Here is a 16,316-nt window from a genome sequence, read left to right on the forward strand (position 1 = left end):
GCGTGCCCCACCACTGCCCACCTAAAACTAGTGTTATTAAAGAAGCTAATAATGTCTTTGAGCTCAGGAATTTCAGTTATTTTTAACTGTTGTGATATTTTGTTAAGTATTTTATTGTTGTTTTAAACCCAAGGTCTCTGAGTTTGGTCTTGTAAACAAACACCCTGGCCCTATTTCCAATGTGCTGTCATTACAGGCATGTAACCATTATGCCCAGTTTTTAGGTGCTGGGAATAGAACTCAGGGCTTCACATATATTAGGCAAACACTCTTATACCCGAGTTATATTCCCACCTTCTATGTTTTATGTCTGTTTTATCACCCCTATTAATAAAAATTTATTTAGACCCTCTGTGCTTACTAGTTGTTTTCGTCTTTCCATGTATAAACTCCAGAAGTTTTCACTTATTTATCCCTCACAGCATCTGCTAAAAGTTTCTCTGGATCTCAAAGGCATTACCACAAACCTGAGAAGAAATTACTATTCTTCCCAGAATGGTAACTCCAGAATTCCTTCAAGTTAAGACTTCTAAACCTGAAAGTCTAGCTTCCTTATTTTTCTTTTTCCCAGATTCCCAGCCACTTCTGTTGTTTTAGTTCTTTGCTGAGAATTGGAGGTGGGGGTCTCCTCGTTCTTGCCCATCTGCACTGTGCAGCTTTGGGCCATTGTCATGTCTCTGAAATGGTGTACAGGTGATTAACAGTTCCTGCCCTCCCAGAGTTCTCAGTACCCTGTAACTGATAGTTTACTCTGGATTCATTCAAGCCTGGTTTTGTTTGCTATCCCCAGGAACTAGCAAGAGTGTTTGATAAACAGTTGCTGAATGACCAAGCAATATCCATGAATTATATGTAAAAGACATCATCTTTAAGAGAAAGTCACAATCTTGGGCCAGAGAGATGGTTCAGTAGCTACCAAACTTTATGGCATGGGGCCCACATAGCGGGAAGAAAAAATATCTCACAAATTGTCCTCTGACATTGACAAGCACACACTCACACATATACATGTTTAAATAAATACAGTAAATAAAAAATTCTTGTGAAATATAACACAAGTTGACCTATCAGCTTATTTTTTTTTATGTTCCTAGATCAATTAGATCAAGTATCAGATCAAAAGATGCAAACTATACCTTGAGATATCTGTTGTATCTTTCAGTAACTAAAGCTGCGTTTCCCTATAGATCAGGCTGGTCTACATTTTGGCATTTCATTCTGCTAATGTTTTATACTTTATGTACTTTGAGATCACTGTTAAATACCTTACGAAGCAGAGCTGAACAGTTAAGAGCACCGCTTGTGGTGATCCATGGTTATCCACAGCTCCAACTGTGGTGGAAGGGTCCCATGTCCTCTTCTACCTCTAAAGTTACATGCTCACCCCAAACCCCCTAATTAAAAGGGAACACATCTCTTTTTTTTTTTAAGTCCAAATTTTTTTAAAAGATTTATTTATTCATATGTATATGAGTACACTGTCACTATCTTCAGACACCCCAGAAGAGGGCATCAGATCCCATTACAGATAGTTGTGAGCCACCATGTGGTTGCTGGGATTTGAACTCAGAACCTCTGGAAGAGGAGTCAGTGCTCTTAACCAGCTGAGCCATCTCTCCAGCCCAAACTTTTTTTTCTTCAACACAAGGGTTCCCTTTTTAAATCTCACTGTCTGGAACTCTGTAGATCAGGCTGGTCTCAAACTCACAGAGATCTGTCTCTTTCTGCCTCCCAAGTGCTGGAATTAAAGGGTAGCACCACTACTACCTGGCTAGAAACTTTAAAAAACAAAAAAAGATTTATGTATGTGAGACACCCGAAGAGGGCATCAGATGCCATCACAGATGGATGTGAGCTACCATGTGGTTGCTGAGAATTGAACTCAGAACCTTTGGAAGAGCAATCACTACTCTTAACCACTAAGCCATCTCTCCAGCCCATAGAAACTTTCTTAGATGATACTTACATGTATATTAGAGGCTTTTATCTTTTTAGTTTTGTTTTTTTAACCAGGCTCCCAATTGTGCAGCTTGAGTTGCCCTGGAACCTGTCACATTCCTGCTCCAGCATCTCAAGTGTCAAAATACAGGTGTATTCCATCTCCAGCAGATTTTTATTTTTATTTTTGTTTGTTTGCTTTTAAATTAATGAATCATAAGGGATGGCTCAAGTGCTAAGAGCACTTACTACTCTTCCAGAAGACCAGAGTTTGGTTGCCAGAGCCCACAGCAGTCAGCACCTGTAACTCCAGCTCCAGAGCCATGCCCTCTTGAGTACTTGCACTACACATTCTTTACCTACTTTCCTTACATATATACACATAATCAGAAACATTCATTTTATTTTATGTGTATGTTTGGCCTGTGTGTATGCATGTGGGCTGGTTCATCCCTAGTGTCTGTAGGGATCAGAAAAGGGTGTCAGATAGCGAGGAACTGGAGTAAGAGGTAAGGTTATAAGCTATAAGTCGTCATGTGGGTGCTGGGATCTGAGTCCAGGTCCTCTGTAGGAGTAACAGTGCTTTAACCCTGAGCTATCTCTCTGGGTACCTCCCACCCCCATTGTTCTGAGGCAAAGTGTCACTATGTATCGCTGGCCTGGAACTCAGAGCTGCCTGCTCTTGCCATGATCACAGTATGCCCCATCCCCACCCCCCATGCCCACCCTCCTTTAACGTAACATAATTGTTTCCCTTTCTGCAGCTATACTTAGAGCTGTTTTAAGGACTAAGCTTTCCTCACTGAGTTTAAATAATGGAGATCCTGCAACTCTGTTTTTCACACATGGTTCTACATTTCAGGGAATTTAATGAAGAAAAGAAAGGAGCCTGTAAAGATCCATTTATCTATGAGGTATGAGCAATTTATTTGGTTGTAAACACAATGATCCTAAAATTGTAGGGTTTTTTTATCACGTTTTTTGAAATTATATATGATTTTTATTCTTTTCGGAGATGGTTCTATGAATAGAAATACCTCCAGAAGTGCAGCAATGTTTGTTATCAAAGTATAGAACTATTTCCTGTCTAGAAATATACCCATGTACCCGTATAAGCATTTTCATATGCCTCTAGTTCCTACAACTGCTAATTTGTTTTCTATCTCGTCGATTTGTCATTTCCTGAATGTCAGTAATTAAAATATATGGTTTCATGGGTTTGGCTTTCTCTTTCTTTCTTGTGTTTGTTTGAGATAGGTTCCCACTGTGTAGCCTTGGCTTTCATGAAACTCAATTTTTAGACTAGGCTGGCCTTGAGTTTAAGAAATCTACCTGCTTTGGCTGCCTGAGTGCTGGGATTACAGACGTATGCCACCATTCCTGGATCAGCGTTAGCTTTTTAAATAAATATATGCATTTGGGAGTCTTTCTGTTGCTATGTTTCAGTAAAGACACTTGGGTGGTTTCCAGATTTTACAAATATGAAGATTGCTTATAGATTTATTAAGAATTTTGTCTGGGTGTGGTGTCATCCAGCTTTAACCCCAACACTCAGAAGGCATAGGCAGGCAGATCTCTTGAGTTTGAGGTCAGCCTCTTCAGAACTAGTTTTAGGACCGCCAGGGCTACAACAGGAAACTGTCTTGAAAAAAAAATCTGCTATGTATTAGATGTTCCATACTTAAATTCCTCATAATTGGGAATATAAAACCTGTATTTATAAAACTCAAAAATGACCAGTAAGGGCAAAGACTGTGATAGAAAAGACAAAGGACATGAATCAAAAGCACAAGTGCAGTCTTTTTCCCTGTAGAGTTCCCACTAAGCAAACTCAGCAAGCACAACCCCACGGAGTACGCCCTCTGAGTTCTTTCTGCTCGGGATCCACATTCATTTCCTACAGCTGCACTAGAAAGGATTACAGGTAGGCAACTTCAAGGTGAAGTTGATTCTCTCACAGTTTTGGAGACTAGAGGTGTGAAACAACGGTATAGGCAGGTTATGTTCCTGCTGAAGTCAGAAAACAACCCTTCCTGGATTCTGCCTGACTGTTGCCCCACACCTGCCTCCCTAGACACATGGCTTTCTCCCTTGTGTCCGTTGTCTCTGAAACTCTTCTGTGAAAATAGCAGTCATTGCGTCTAGATCCTTCTCCCTAACTCAGTTCATTTGCATGTAAGGTCACATTCACAAGAATTGAGGTTAGTGCTTCCAGGTATCTTTAAAGGACAAGGTGCAGCCTACAATAACTGAAATTTAAAGGCTACACTAGTAGTATCCTTCCTTCTTTGTCTATAGGTGTCTTTGGCTACTTTGTGGGTTCTTTCTTCTGTTTCAAACCCCTAATTCCAGATAAGAGAGGAAAAAAGGACTGAGAGGAAAGGAAAGAGATCCTGAATAAAGTCGGGTTGGAAAGGGGGCAACATTATTATTAGACTACTTCCTGGATGATGGGGCATTGAGTTTCTTGGGGTAAGTTTGATATTCATCATCAGGAGATCTAAATTCTTCTTGTTGAACTGGTGATGAAAATAGTCATTGTGTTGATTGTTTTCTGACATTTTGAAGGGCAATTTGATTGTACCATTATGATTTTAGGTATTGTACCAGTATGATTTTAGGTATTCATTCTAAGAAAGTAATTCATGGATGTTTGCTTTCTTTTGATTTTTTTGGGGGGGGGGGAATGTTTGCTTTCTATTGTTTTATTACAACACTTAACTGGAAACTACCAAAAATTAACATTTACAGAATTGCTATACACTAGCTGTGGTCTTAGGTATCCACAGATCCTTTATAACAGGGAAGGGAGTTCATGATGTAAAACCATTAGAACATGTCATCTTTATATGTGAGTCATTCCTGGGTATCAGTTAGATGAGTATAATAGTTGACTCTCCAGAACCCACATGAAGGTAGAAGGTGAGAACAGCTCCTGCACATGTGTGCCCAGGAACACATACACAGTCATACACACACACAGTCACACACATACAGAATACACTTTTTTAAAAGAAAAAAAATAAAAAGCTGCTTTTAGGTTTTTGTACAATGTATGTATAGTACATTGGAAACAAGAAGATACTTCTTATGAACTAAATTTGTACAGTTTTATAGTCCAGTAGAAGAAAGGATAATAGTAAGTTGCTCTTTCTGTCCTATAGTATACTGTGATAGAGGAAGATGTCAGTGAAGGTATAAGCAGTAGGGGCTTTACAAGGCAGACATTTTCAGGTACTTTGATGTGTGGATAGAGGGCAGATATAAGCTAGATTTTTTTGAGTATGTGCACACACATGTGCTTATGGGTACACGTGGAGGCCAGAGGTCAATAACTCAGTTGCTGTCCACCTTAATTGTTGTGTTAAAATCACTTTAGCATGCCTTAGTTGGCTGTACCGACTGGCCAGTGAGCCCTCGAGGTCTCTAGTGTCTGCCCCCCCCCCCACCACCGAAGATTGGGGTCCCAGATCCATGCCCTGGGGCTCAGCCATGGCTGGGCTTCAGCAACAAACTACCAACTGAGTCATTTCCCGGTCCATTTTGCAGTCAGGTTTTCTTTTTCTTTTTTTATTGTTTATGTATTTTATGTATATGAGTACACTGTTGCTGTCTTCATACACACCAGAAGAGGGCATCAGATCCCACTACAGATGCTTGGGAGCCACTATGGTTTCTGGGAATTGAACTCAGGACCTCTGGAAGAGCAGTCATTGCTCTTAATGCTGAGCCATCTCTCCAGCCCCTAGTTAGGTTTCTAAACATGAGAAATGACATGGCAAAATAAGTGAACCCTTTTAAAATATTTTGTGTAGTTCAAATTCCTTTTTTAGTAACTTGCATGTAACTGGTCTGTAGTAAAACACAGAAACACTGCAATCTGTATTTTACAGGCTGATGTACAAGTGCAGTTGATCAGCAAAGGCCAACCAAATATTCTGAAAACTATTCTAAATGAAAATGACTTAGTGTTTCTTGTGGAAAAGGTGGTAAGTATTGGGCTTTGTGGTTAATTCTTAGTAGCCACATTTGCTTCTTTTGGGGGTGGGGAGGATAATCTCATACTACATGTTTTCCTATTAATGAAAGTGTACACATTCTTTTAGGAGTAAGCACAGTGCTTTCTACTGAAATATAATGCCAACCATAAATATATATGTAATACAAACGTTCATAATAGATCCATTAAGAAAAAGAACAAAGCCAGGTGTGGTAGCCATGCCTTTAATCCCAGCACTAAGGAGGCAGAGGTAGGCGGATCTACAAAGTGAGTTTCAGGACAGCCAGGTCTGCACAGAGAAACCCTGTCTTGACAAATAAACAACGGAATGAATGAATGAATGGGGGTAGAGGGGCACTATGGCTGAGTGTGGCATGGTGTACCTGTGACCCCCAGCACAAGGACCTTATTTCTGAATGAGTAAATAAATAAAAGGTAAAATGAGTACTCTAAACTGATATCCCAGAAACAGGTTGTTCCATTTGGGAAATAAAAGATACTTAAGTATCTGGGCATCTCCCATGGGTCTCCTGCTGTATTTTCCCTTAGCTTATCATATTGTGCTTGTAAGAGCACTTTTCTTCCATCATCAGATTCTTCCTTTACAGGAAGCAACTACTGTCAGGATCTTTGAGGGCTGAAAGATGGCTCAGTGGTTAAGAGCGCGTGCCTCTCTTGCAAAGGACCCGGTTTGGTTTGCAGCATCTCAGTGGCCGCTCTCTATTGTCTGTAACCCTAGTGCCAGTGCTCTCAACTGCAGGGCCATCTCTCCAGTCTCCTGGGTCGTTATTTTCTAACACAAAAGAGAACTGACCCTTACATCTGATTAAATAATCTAAAATGTTTTTTAAAGGTTTTGGAGAAGGAAGAAACAAGTCATGTTGAAGAAGCACAGTCTGAAGAAACTGCTATTTCTGATCTCTCTACTGGTGAAAATATTAGGCCACTGGCCTTACCTGTTGGGAGAGCAAGGTAAGTTGTTTTTGTTTGTTTTGTTTTTATAAGTAGAATAAGGGGTAGAGAATAGGATTTGACTTGAAACATTATTGGGGTGAGGATATAGGTGTGTGTGTGTGTGTGTGTGTGTGTGTGTGTGTGTGTGTGTGTGTGTGTTTTAAACAAGATTTCTCTGTAGTAGACAATGCTGGCCTCAAACTCACAGAGATCCACTTGTCTTTGCTTCCTGAGTGCTGGGATCAAGGGTGTGTTCCACCTTTCCCCAGCATGTGTGTCTCATGTGAGTTCTGGAGATGGACCTCGGGTCCTTATGCTTGCAAGGCAAGCACTTTATCAACTGAGCTGTCTCCCTAGCCCCCAGTATTTCTTGGTTTTCTTTTTCTTCATGCCTTTCATACCACCCGAAGATTTTTGTATTTACTTTGTGAAGTTGATGTCTTAGAAATTCCTTTCTTGAATATTTGATAGTATATTGTTTCTATCTCTTGAAAAAAGTAGAAATTAAGGCTGCATTGTTTTAGTTGATCATATATATATATATATATAGTATATATAAGTTAAACCTATAAAATATAAATATATAATATATTTATATATATTAATTTTGAATGGTAATTTCTGTATACCTTAAAAACCAGTTATTTTGATATGTCTACATTGTCATTTTCTCTTTCAATGATTATAGATTTATATATCCAAAGCAGTGTATGGCACATGTGTATACAATATAAAATGTGCTGTTAAATCATCCTAATTATATATATATGACACATTCTTATACCCAATGTATATAATTTTACATTTTTATTTAATTTATATAGGTGTGTATATATGTATGTGAGAGAGAGATAAAGGAGGGGGTGGGCGTGATATGTGCATGTAAGGCCTCTATGGATGCCAAATATATTGGATACCTCTGGTGCTGGAGTTAAAGGGAGTTCTAAGCTACACAGTGTGGGCACTGGACATTGACCTCTGGTCTTCTACAAGAGCAATACATGTTCTTAACTGCTAAACCATCTCTCTAGACTTATAACTATTAGAGTATATAGTATGCCTAATTATTCTTTTGCTGAATACATATATTCGTGTATTTTTTCTCTCATTTCTAGATTGTTGTTGTTTCTGTGAGAGCCTTTTTTTTTTTTTTCTTAGATTAAAAAAAAAATTAGAGAATGGGTATTGCTGGGGATCGAACTTTGCGTTTCACACATGCCAAGCGTGTGCTCTACCACTGAACCACACCTTCAGTGTCAAAGATAATATGTGTTGCCATTTTATAATTGTTTTTCCTGTTTCTTGTTTCCAAGGCAGTTAATTGGGCTTTACACCATGGCCCACAACCCTAATATGACCCATTTGAAGATTAAGCAGCCTGTGGCAGCCCTTCCTCCTCTGTGGGTGAGATGTGACGGTTCAGATCCTGAAGGTACCTGCTGGCTAGGAGCTGAGCTTATCACAGCAAATGACATCATTACGGGTGTTGTCTTGTATGTGGTCACTTGTAAAGGTGAGTGCTCAGTCTCAGCCTATTTAGTTGTTTGTGGTATTCCTGGACCTCCATGTAGGACGGGAGTGAAACGTGGGACACCGAACCTCGAGCTTGTGCTCAACAGCAGGGAGGGGGCATTGTAGAAACTCACAAAGGTTATATGCCTGCTTCATTTGGGTTTAATTTAATTTGTACCTTTTAATTTAAAAATTACCTTTTTGGGCTGGGCGGTGGTGGCGCACACCTTTAATCCCAGCACTTGGAAGGCAGAGGCAGGCAGATTTCTGAGTTCAAGGCCAGCCTGGTCTACAGAGTGAGTTCCAGGACAGCCAGGGCTACACAGAGAAACCCTGTCTCGAAAAACCAAAAAAAAACAAAACAAAAAAAAAAAAAAAAAAAAAAAACAACTTTTTGGAAGGAGTGGGTTGAGGTAAGGTTGTCCTTGAACTCTTGAATTTAATTATTTTCTGTTTTAGCTTTAGTGTAAAGCCCAATTATTCATTATGGCCCAGTCTTGTCTCAAATTCACTATCCTTCTCCAGAGTAGCTAGGATTTTAGATATGAGTGTCCATGCTTGGCTTTAATTATATTCTTTTTAAAACAAGATCTCACCATATGTAGCCCAGGTTGCCCTGAACTCAGTACATAGACCAGAGAGGTTTGGAATGCAAAGAAATCCACCTGCCTCTGTCTCTTGAGTGCTAGGATTAAAGGCATCTGTTATCATGCCAACCTAATTACATTCTTTTGGTTTGTTTTAATTAAAAATAATTTTTTTCATAAAATATATTCTGATCACAGTTTCCTTTCCCCAACTTTCAGATCCCTCTCCTTTCCCTAACCACTGAAACCCACTTTTCTTTCTCTATTTAACAACTTTTGTTTGTTTTGTTTTGTTGAGGCAATGTCTCACTCTGCAGCTCAGACTGTCCTGGAACTCTTACTCTGTAGACCAGGCTGGCCCTGAACTCACAGAGATCTGCCTGCCTCTGCCTCCCAAGTGCAGGGATTAAAGGCCTGCACCACCGCCACTTAGCATAACTTTCTAGTTTTAACAGTATAATTTGGAATTAAATCAATCTTTCTTTCTTCCTTCCTTCCTTCCTTTCTTTGTTGTCTCAACGTCCTGTAGCTGATAAAAATTACTCTGAAGATCTGGAGAATCTAAAAAACTCACACAAGAAAAGACATCACTTGTCTACTGTGAGTATTTGTTTTACTAGCTTACTGTTCTGCCGTCCTCGCTTAGTAACACTCTTCTTTTTCTCTGTGACTAGATGTTTCTCTGTAGTGTCAGATTGTTTGTCTTTATTTTTCTATCAGACAGGGCACAGTTATCCCTTGCTGTCTGTGGGGTTGGCTCTAGGACCATGCTCAAGTCCTCAGATATGGGACCCACAAACTGTATATGTGCTCCCTCTATTTGGCTAATGTTTGTGGCTTAAAAGAATTGTCTTATTTTTTTCACTTAGATGACAGTGCTGTATGTGGCTTTTTTTCCTTTGGGGACAGAAATGGAGGTGATTTTGATAATGGTTTGGTCATGTGAAATTGATGCTGTTGGTCTCCTGTGCCCTGTCTTCAGGTAACAGCCAGAGGCTTTGCCCAGTATGAGCTCTTTAAGTCTACTGACTTGGATGACACTGTTACCCGCTCACAAACTACAGTCACTCTGGACCTTTCCTGGAGCCCTGTAGATGAGATTCTTCAAACCCCTCCCCTGTCTTCAACTGCAGCTCTGGTAGGAATGGATTCTGTCTTCTCTTTAGGTTGCTTGGGCTTCTGAGTGGCAGATTACTTGTTTCTTGCTAGTGCTGCATACTCCAACCTTGGCATTCACTGGACGTCAGGCTGTACCACTCAGAAAATCTTGGCTAACTCCCCCTAAGGTCTCACCAGACAACTAATGCAAGTTTTGCCAAGTAAGCTGAGCTGTCAGTTCCTTACAATCCTGTCACTATTGAACTTTACTTTTAAGAGATGATTATAGTCTCTCTGTGTGGTGACTCAAGAGAAGTCAAATTCTTTCTGTTCCGGGTTCAGTGGCCCAGGCCATTAATCCCATCACTCAGGGGACAGAGCCAAGAGGATCTCTTGAGAATTTGAGGTCAGCTGAGTCTATGTAGTGAGTTCCAAGACAGCCAGAGCTATATCCTGAGACCCTGTCTCTGAAAGGAAAGGAGAGGAGGGGAGGAGGGGATAAAGGAGGGGAGAGGAAAAAGGAAAGGAAAGAAATTAAAATTGCTAACAAAAAGCTAAGTTGTCAAAATATTAAGAATAGAACCTGTTGAACATTCAGTCAAAAAATAAATGGTTAAAGTGGTGAGGAGTATCATGATGAGATACTTTAAAATTAAAATTATAAGCCGGGCAGTGGTGGCACACGCCTGTAATCCCAGCACTCTGGGAAGCAGAGGCAGGTGGATTTCTGAGTTCGAGGCCAGCCTGGTCTACAGAGTGAGTTCCAAGACCATCAGGACTACACAGAGAAAACCTGTCTCAAAAAAAAGAAAAGTAAAGAAAAAAAAATTAAGATTGGGTCTGGAAAGATGACTCAGCCATTAAGAGCACCCACTGGTTGCTCTTCCAGAGATCCTGGGTTCAATTTCCAGCTCCCACATGACAGTTCATAACTATCTGTAACTCCAGTCAAGGGGATCTGACACACTCACACACACATACATGCAGTCAAAACACTGGTACACATTAAAAAATACATAAAAATTTAAAGAAAAGATTATTTTTGGTATTAGAGACTGTGTATAGTATAATAGGGAAGTATTCTTCTACTGACCTGTGTCCTCAGCTAACCCTCTTTGTAAGATTTATTTCACTGATTTTTTTTAAAGATTTATTTATTTTATTTATATGAGTACACTGCAGCTGTCCTCAGACACCAGAAGAGGGCATCGGATTCCATTACAGATGGTTGTGAGCCACCATGTGATTGCTGGGAATTGAATTCAGGACCTCTGGAAGAGCAGTCAGTGCTCTTAACCGCTGAGCCATCTCTCCACCCTCCTCAGTGATTTTTTAATTATGAGTATGTGCATGTGAGTGCATGTGCATGCAGAGGCCAGAGGTGTTGGGTTCCCCTGGTTTTGGAATTAAAGATGGTTATGAACTTTTTAGTATTGGTGCTGGAAATCAAACTTAGGATCTTGGTATAAGTGGTGTGTGCTCCTAACTACTGTCTCATTTCTCCAGGACAACACCCCCATGTTCATGCCAAGCCCCTTTTTTAAAAAATTGAGGTAGGCCAATACCTGCTTTAGGACCTGCAAAGATCAGCCATGCTGATCCTTAATCTAGACTAGCCATTAATTTGTGACTTCTTGCCTTAGCATCTAGAGTAGCTAGGACTATAGATCTGCAACACCACATTTGGCTCTTATAGGCTTTAGAAATCATGTTTTAAACTGAGCTGTGTTTAATCTCTTTAATCCCAGCACTTGGGAGGCAGAGGCAAGAGGGTCTCTGTGAGTTCCAGATCAGCCAATATTACATACAGAAATTTTGTCTGGAAAACCACTTAAAGTCTAGGGCTGGGGATATAGCTCAGTGGTAAAGTACTTGATCTCTATCCAGTCCCTAGACTGCATGGTGTGGAGATATTTTAAAAGAATAGGAAAAAAAGTTAAAAAGAGAAGTATACAGAATAATATGTATAACTGTGGATGTCAAGTATGTTTTGTTAAAAAACAAAAACAAAAAAAAAACAGTGGTTCTCCTGGAGGGTAGGATTATGGGTATTTTTATTTATGGTTTTCTTCTCCTGTAGTAGGAATTTACTTACTTGCTTTTAAGGAGTTAAGGTTGTATAGCTATAGCTTCTGGGTAGACTATAGCAGAAGTCTGATTTAGTTAGAAGACTAACACACCGACTTATTGGAACTTTATTTTCAGTGTGTCATAATGACAAGTGAGTATCACTGAGTTTTGAGCTGTTTGTTTAAATTTTTTCCACCTGTCCTCTTGGAAATTCTCTGAGGAAAGGCAGGAGACCATGTGAGGGAGGCAGTTGTTCTGTCTTTATGATATGGAAGAGGGCAGTGGCCTGACTCAGATTGTGTATCAGGAGAGCAGGGTCTGTAAGATCCGGGATACGATGCTCTGGTCGTGGTATGGACTTAATTCACTGGCCCTTTTTTTATAAGAAATGCAATTGAAATGCAAGTCACAGTGACTCTTGGACAGAGAACATGGGTTGCCAATGAAAACTGATGGTCTTTGATACTTTTTAGAATATCAGAGTACAATCAGGAGAGCCCAGAGGTTGTTTGAATCAGCTTCACAGAGAACTGAAGTTTCTCCTTGTGAGTATCTTTCTAGAATTTCTTTCATTGAATTACATATTGTCATGAAAATTGTTTCATTTTCTTTAAACTTTGTTCTAAATGTTACACTTCACTATAGACTTGACAGTTTGCACAGTTGTTTATGTGGCAGTTGTCTTTAAGATGAAAGGGAGTGCCGCTTAGATAATAGCTGCACTCCACCTTTCTACTTGACTGGCTGAATTGTACAAAGCAGCACCACAGTTAGTTTTATAACATTTTCATTGCTCTAAACACAGCCTTGTATCCATAGTACTGTTAAGTTTAGCACTCACTTCGCAACCTTGCCAGTCTCTGGCAACCACTAATGTGCTTATAGTGTTTCACAGCTTTTGATTGCTAAATAACATCTAATTTATGGATATACTGCATTTTGTTCATCATTTCATCAGTCGATGAATGTTTCTTTTCTTTCCTTTTTTTTTTCACTTTTTTGGCTATTAGGAATGATATTACTGTGAACATTTATGCAAATTTTTTTGTGACCATGTGTTTTCTGCATCTCTGGTGAAATTATTGGGTCATATGGCAACTATGTTTAAACCATACTACTGTCTCCAAGATGCATGTAATTTTCTTACACATACCTGCTATCTTTTTCTAATACTCTAATTTTTGTCCTTTTGTCTGCCCCCTTTTTGCCTTTTTAAATTATATTTTACTTGCGTATTTTTTTGTTTTTGTTTTTGTTTTTTTTTTGTTGTTGTTGTTTTTCGAGATAGGGTTTCTCTATGTAGCCCTGGCTGTCCTGGAACTCACTCTGTAGACCAGGCTGGCCTCGAACTCAGAAATCCGCCTGCCTCTGCCTCCCAAGTACTGGGATTACAGGCATGCGCCACCATGCTCGGCCACGTGTATTTATTTTTAATTATATTTATTTACATATAGCGTGTATTTGTGCAGAATATCAGAAGCCAGCTGTGACAGTCAGTTCTCTCCTAGATGCAGATCGTGGAGATAGAACTCAGGGTTGTCAGGCTTGGCAGCAAGCACGTTTATCCTCAGAGCCAATTCATTGGCCCTTACCGAACTAGTCCATTACAACCCTTTCACCTTTGACACACTGTTAAGATCATGCATTGTTTTTAAATAGAGACACTGTGGGCATTTCATACTGTGATTCCTTGTGATTTGGACCATCCTGCATATAGAAATAGGTTTAACATCCCTGACCTCCACCAAGTTAAATATCTCAGTCATTCTGACACATAAAGGAATTGCTAACTACTTGATCCTGTCATTTTATTCTAATGATAGTAGTGGATATCATTTCTTATTCGAAGCAAAAAAACCTTGTGAAGTGTATCAGTCTTTTGCCCTGTTCCTTCTGTTCTCTGCTCTTTGTTCACTCTGGTTGGAGTCATTCCTCATGATCCTCCCCCTCTTCCTCCTTACTTGGAGACAGTGGGCCCTGCTGACAGAACCCTCCTTCTGTTATCAGTCCTGTAGCTAGTGTAGCCTGTCTTAGTCAAGACTACCTTCCTTCACTGTGCTTAAATTTTGTGTGTGCCTATGTGTGTGTAATTATATTGGGTTTGGATAAACTTGTTTTCAGTTTCACATTTGTGGTTTCATTGTTACCTCAGCTCTATTGTATCCTCCTCCCAGGATCACATGTTGTTCCTGTGTGCATAGCATTATAGTTGAGAATCCCAGTCATAGAACTAGCCAGGTGTATATGTATCCTGCTACTATTTGTTAATTACTGAAGTTTTCTTAGCTTTAATAAAATGAAGACAGTAGTAGTAGTATCTGCCTCGGAGAGTTTTGTTGGGATTAAATAACACACTACATACAAAATCCTATGACAATGCCTAGTGAGTAGTCAACATTCAGGAACCTTTACCATAGGGCTGAAAAGAGAGCTCACTGGTTAAGAGCACTCGTTGCTCTTCCAGGGGCCTGGGTTTGATTCCTAGTACCCACATGGTACCTCATAACCACCTGTAACTCCATTACCAGATCCAGTGGCCTCTTGGAGTTCTGAAAGTACTAGGTACTATATGTGGTGCAAAAAACACTCAAATATGCAATAAAATAAATAGATCCCCCAAAAGCAATTGTTCTAAAGAACTGCTATCTTAATTGATACTCTTAAATATATCCCTAAATATATCCCTATTAATTAGGCTATGATTTGGCTAACATGTTTTCTGACTATTAAATTGTTTTACAGGTTTTAGCTGATGGCATCAGGACTGGTGTAACTGAATGGCTCGAACCTCTGGAAACAAAATCTGCTCTTGAATTTGTGCAGGAATTTCTGAATGGTGATTGTTTTCATTATTTGTTCTTGTCTGTTGCTTGTTTTTAATTGAGTACATATGCATGCTATATTTAAATATCAGTTGTCTTTTGACTTTAGATAGCTTTGAGTTAGAATACATTGAAGCTGTGATCTCATATGGTTGGAGAGACCTTTGGTTCTAAAATGTCAAAGATAGATATTATATTGTAAAAATTATAAGATTACGTTTGAGCCAAGCCTGGCAGCACAGACCTGTAATCTATTTGTAAAGTTATTTGAGAAGCCAAGGCAGGAGAACTGTTAGCTTGAGCTGTAGAGTGATTTCAATGACAGTCAAGATAGGCAACTTAGAGAAACCTTGTCACAAAGTAAAAAATACGTTAAGTGCTGGGTGTGGTGGTGCACGCATTTAATCCTGCCAGGGAAACAGAGGCAGGTGGATCAGAGTTTGAGGCCAGCCTGGTCTACAAAGTCACTCCATGCTAGCCAATGCTATTACATACAGAAACACTGTCCAAAAACAAATACATACAAACAAATGAACAAACAAAAGTAAGAGGAGGACTGGGAATGAAGCTCAGTGGTGGAGCCTTTGCCAACCATATTTAAATCCCTAGGCTGGTCAGGCTTCTGGACTGTAAAAGAGAGAATGCTGACATGGAAGTTTATGTAGCATGAATAAATGAGTGTGTTTGAGATTGCATCTTGCACATGCCTGGCTTTGTTTTGAGCTCCTGCTTGAAGAATAGTTATCATACTGGTAATTTGGTAAAGTCCCAGAATACTCTGGTTCCCATTTACCACTTGAAAACAGGATTACAATGGAAATAATACAGAAAGCAGAAAATTAAATTCAATTTAATAAGCCTTTTATGCTTTTTAGACTTAAATAAACTGGACGAATTTGATGATTCTACAAAAAATGACAAACAAAAAGAGGTAAGCAAGCTGGGCATCGTAGCGAGGCAGAGGCAGGTGAATCTCTGAGTTCACAGCCAGCTAGATCTACAGAGGGAGTTTGGGATGGGCAAAGCTATACAAAGAAACCCTGTCCCATAAAACCAAAAGAAGGGGGTGGGAGGGATAAGCAGTTAATACCAGTTAGACTCTTGCCCTGCTTTTGAACTCCCTCTCAAATTGTAGTATCTCAGGTCTCCTTCAGTCCTGTGTTTGTCTTTGTTGTTCAGCTGCAGAGAGTAGATACAGTTAATTTAAAAATACACTGTAGAAAGTATTGCCATAGTGTACAAAAGCAGCATTAATGCTGTTACCGTGCCATAATGCGTCATTTTGAAACTAGCACAGTTTCCACTTGATGATAAGGAAACTAGGTCTGAGGACAC

The 16,316-nt window shown here is 39.6% G+C and overlaps 1 protein-coding gene across 2 annotated transcripts in view; it reads left to right on the forward strand.

The window, feature by feature from the left end:
• The window catches only part of Zwilch (zwilch kinetochore protein), a 31,093-nt gene that overhangs the window by 822 nt on the left and 13,955 nt on the right, over positions 1-16,316 (forward strand). The window contains exons 2-10 of one of the 2 annotated variants that reach the window (XM_052188053.1): positions 2,801-2,852; positions 5,832-5,927; positions 6,792-6,910; positions 8,206-8,405; positions 9,521-9,591; positions 9,974-10,129; positions 12,633-12,704; positions 14,902-14,995; positions 15,857-15,912. In XM_052188053.1, the coding sequence (XP_052044013.1) occupies positions 2,801-2,852; positions 5,832-5,927; positions 6,792-6,910; positions 8,206-8,405; positions 9,521-9,591; positions 9,974-10,129; positions 12,633-12,704; positions 14,902-14,995; positions 15,857-15,912 (916 nt within the window). The remainder of the gene's footprint in view (positions 1-2,800; positions 2,853-5,831; positions 5,928-6,791; positions 6,911-8,205; positions 8,406-9,520; positions 9,592-9,973; positions 10,130-12,632; positions 12,705-14,901; positions 14,996-15,856; positions 15,913-16,316) is intronic. The other variant, XM_052188054.1, reaches the window with a different exon arrangement.

This window comes from Apodemus sylvaticus, chromosome 7 (assembly GCF_947179515.1).
Source record: "Apodemus sylvaticus chromosome 7, mApoSyl1.1, whole genome shotgun sequence".
In the NCBI taxonomy this organism is placed as follows: Eukaryota; Metazoa; Chordata; class Mammalia; order Rodentia; family Muridae; genus Apodemus; species Apodemus sylvaticus.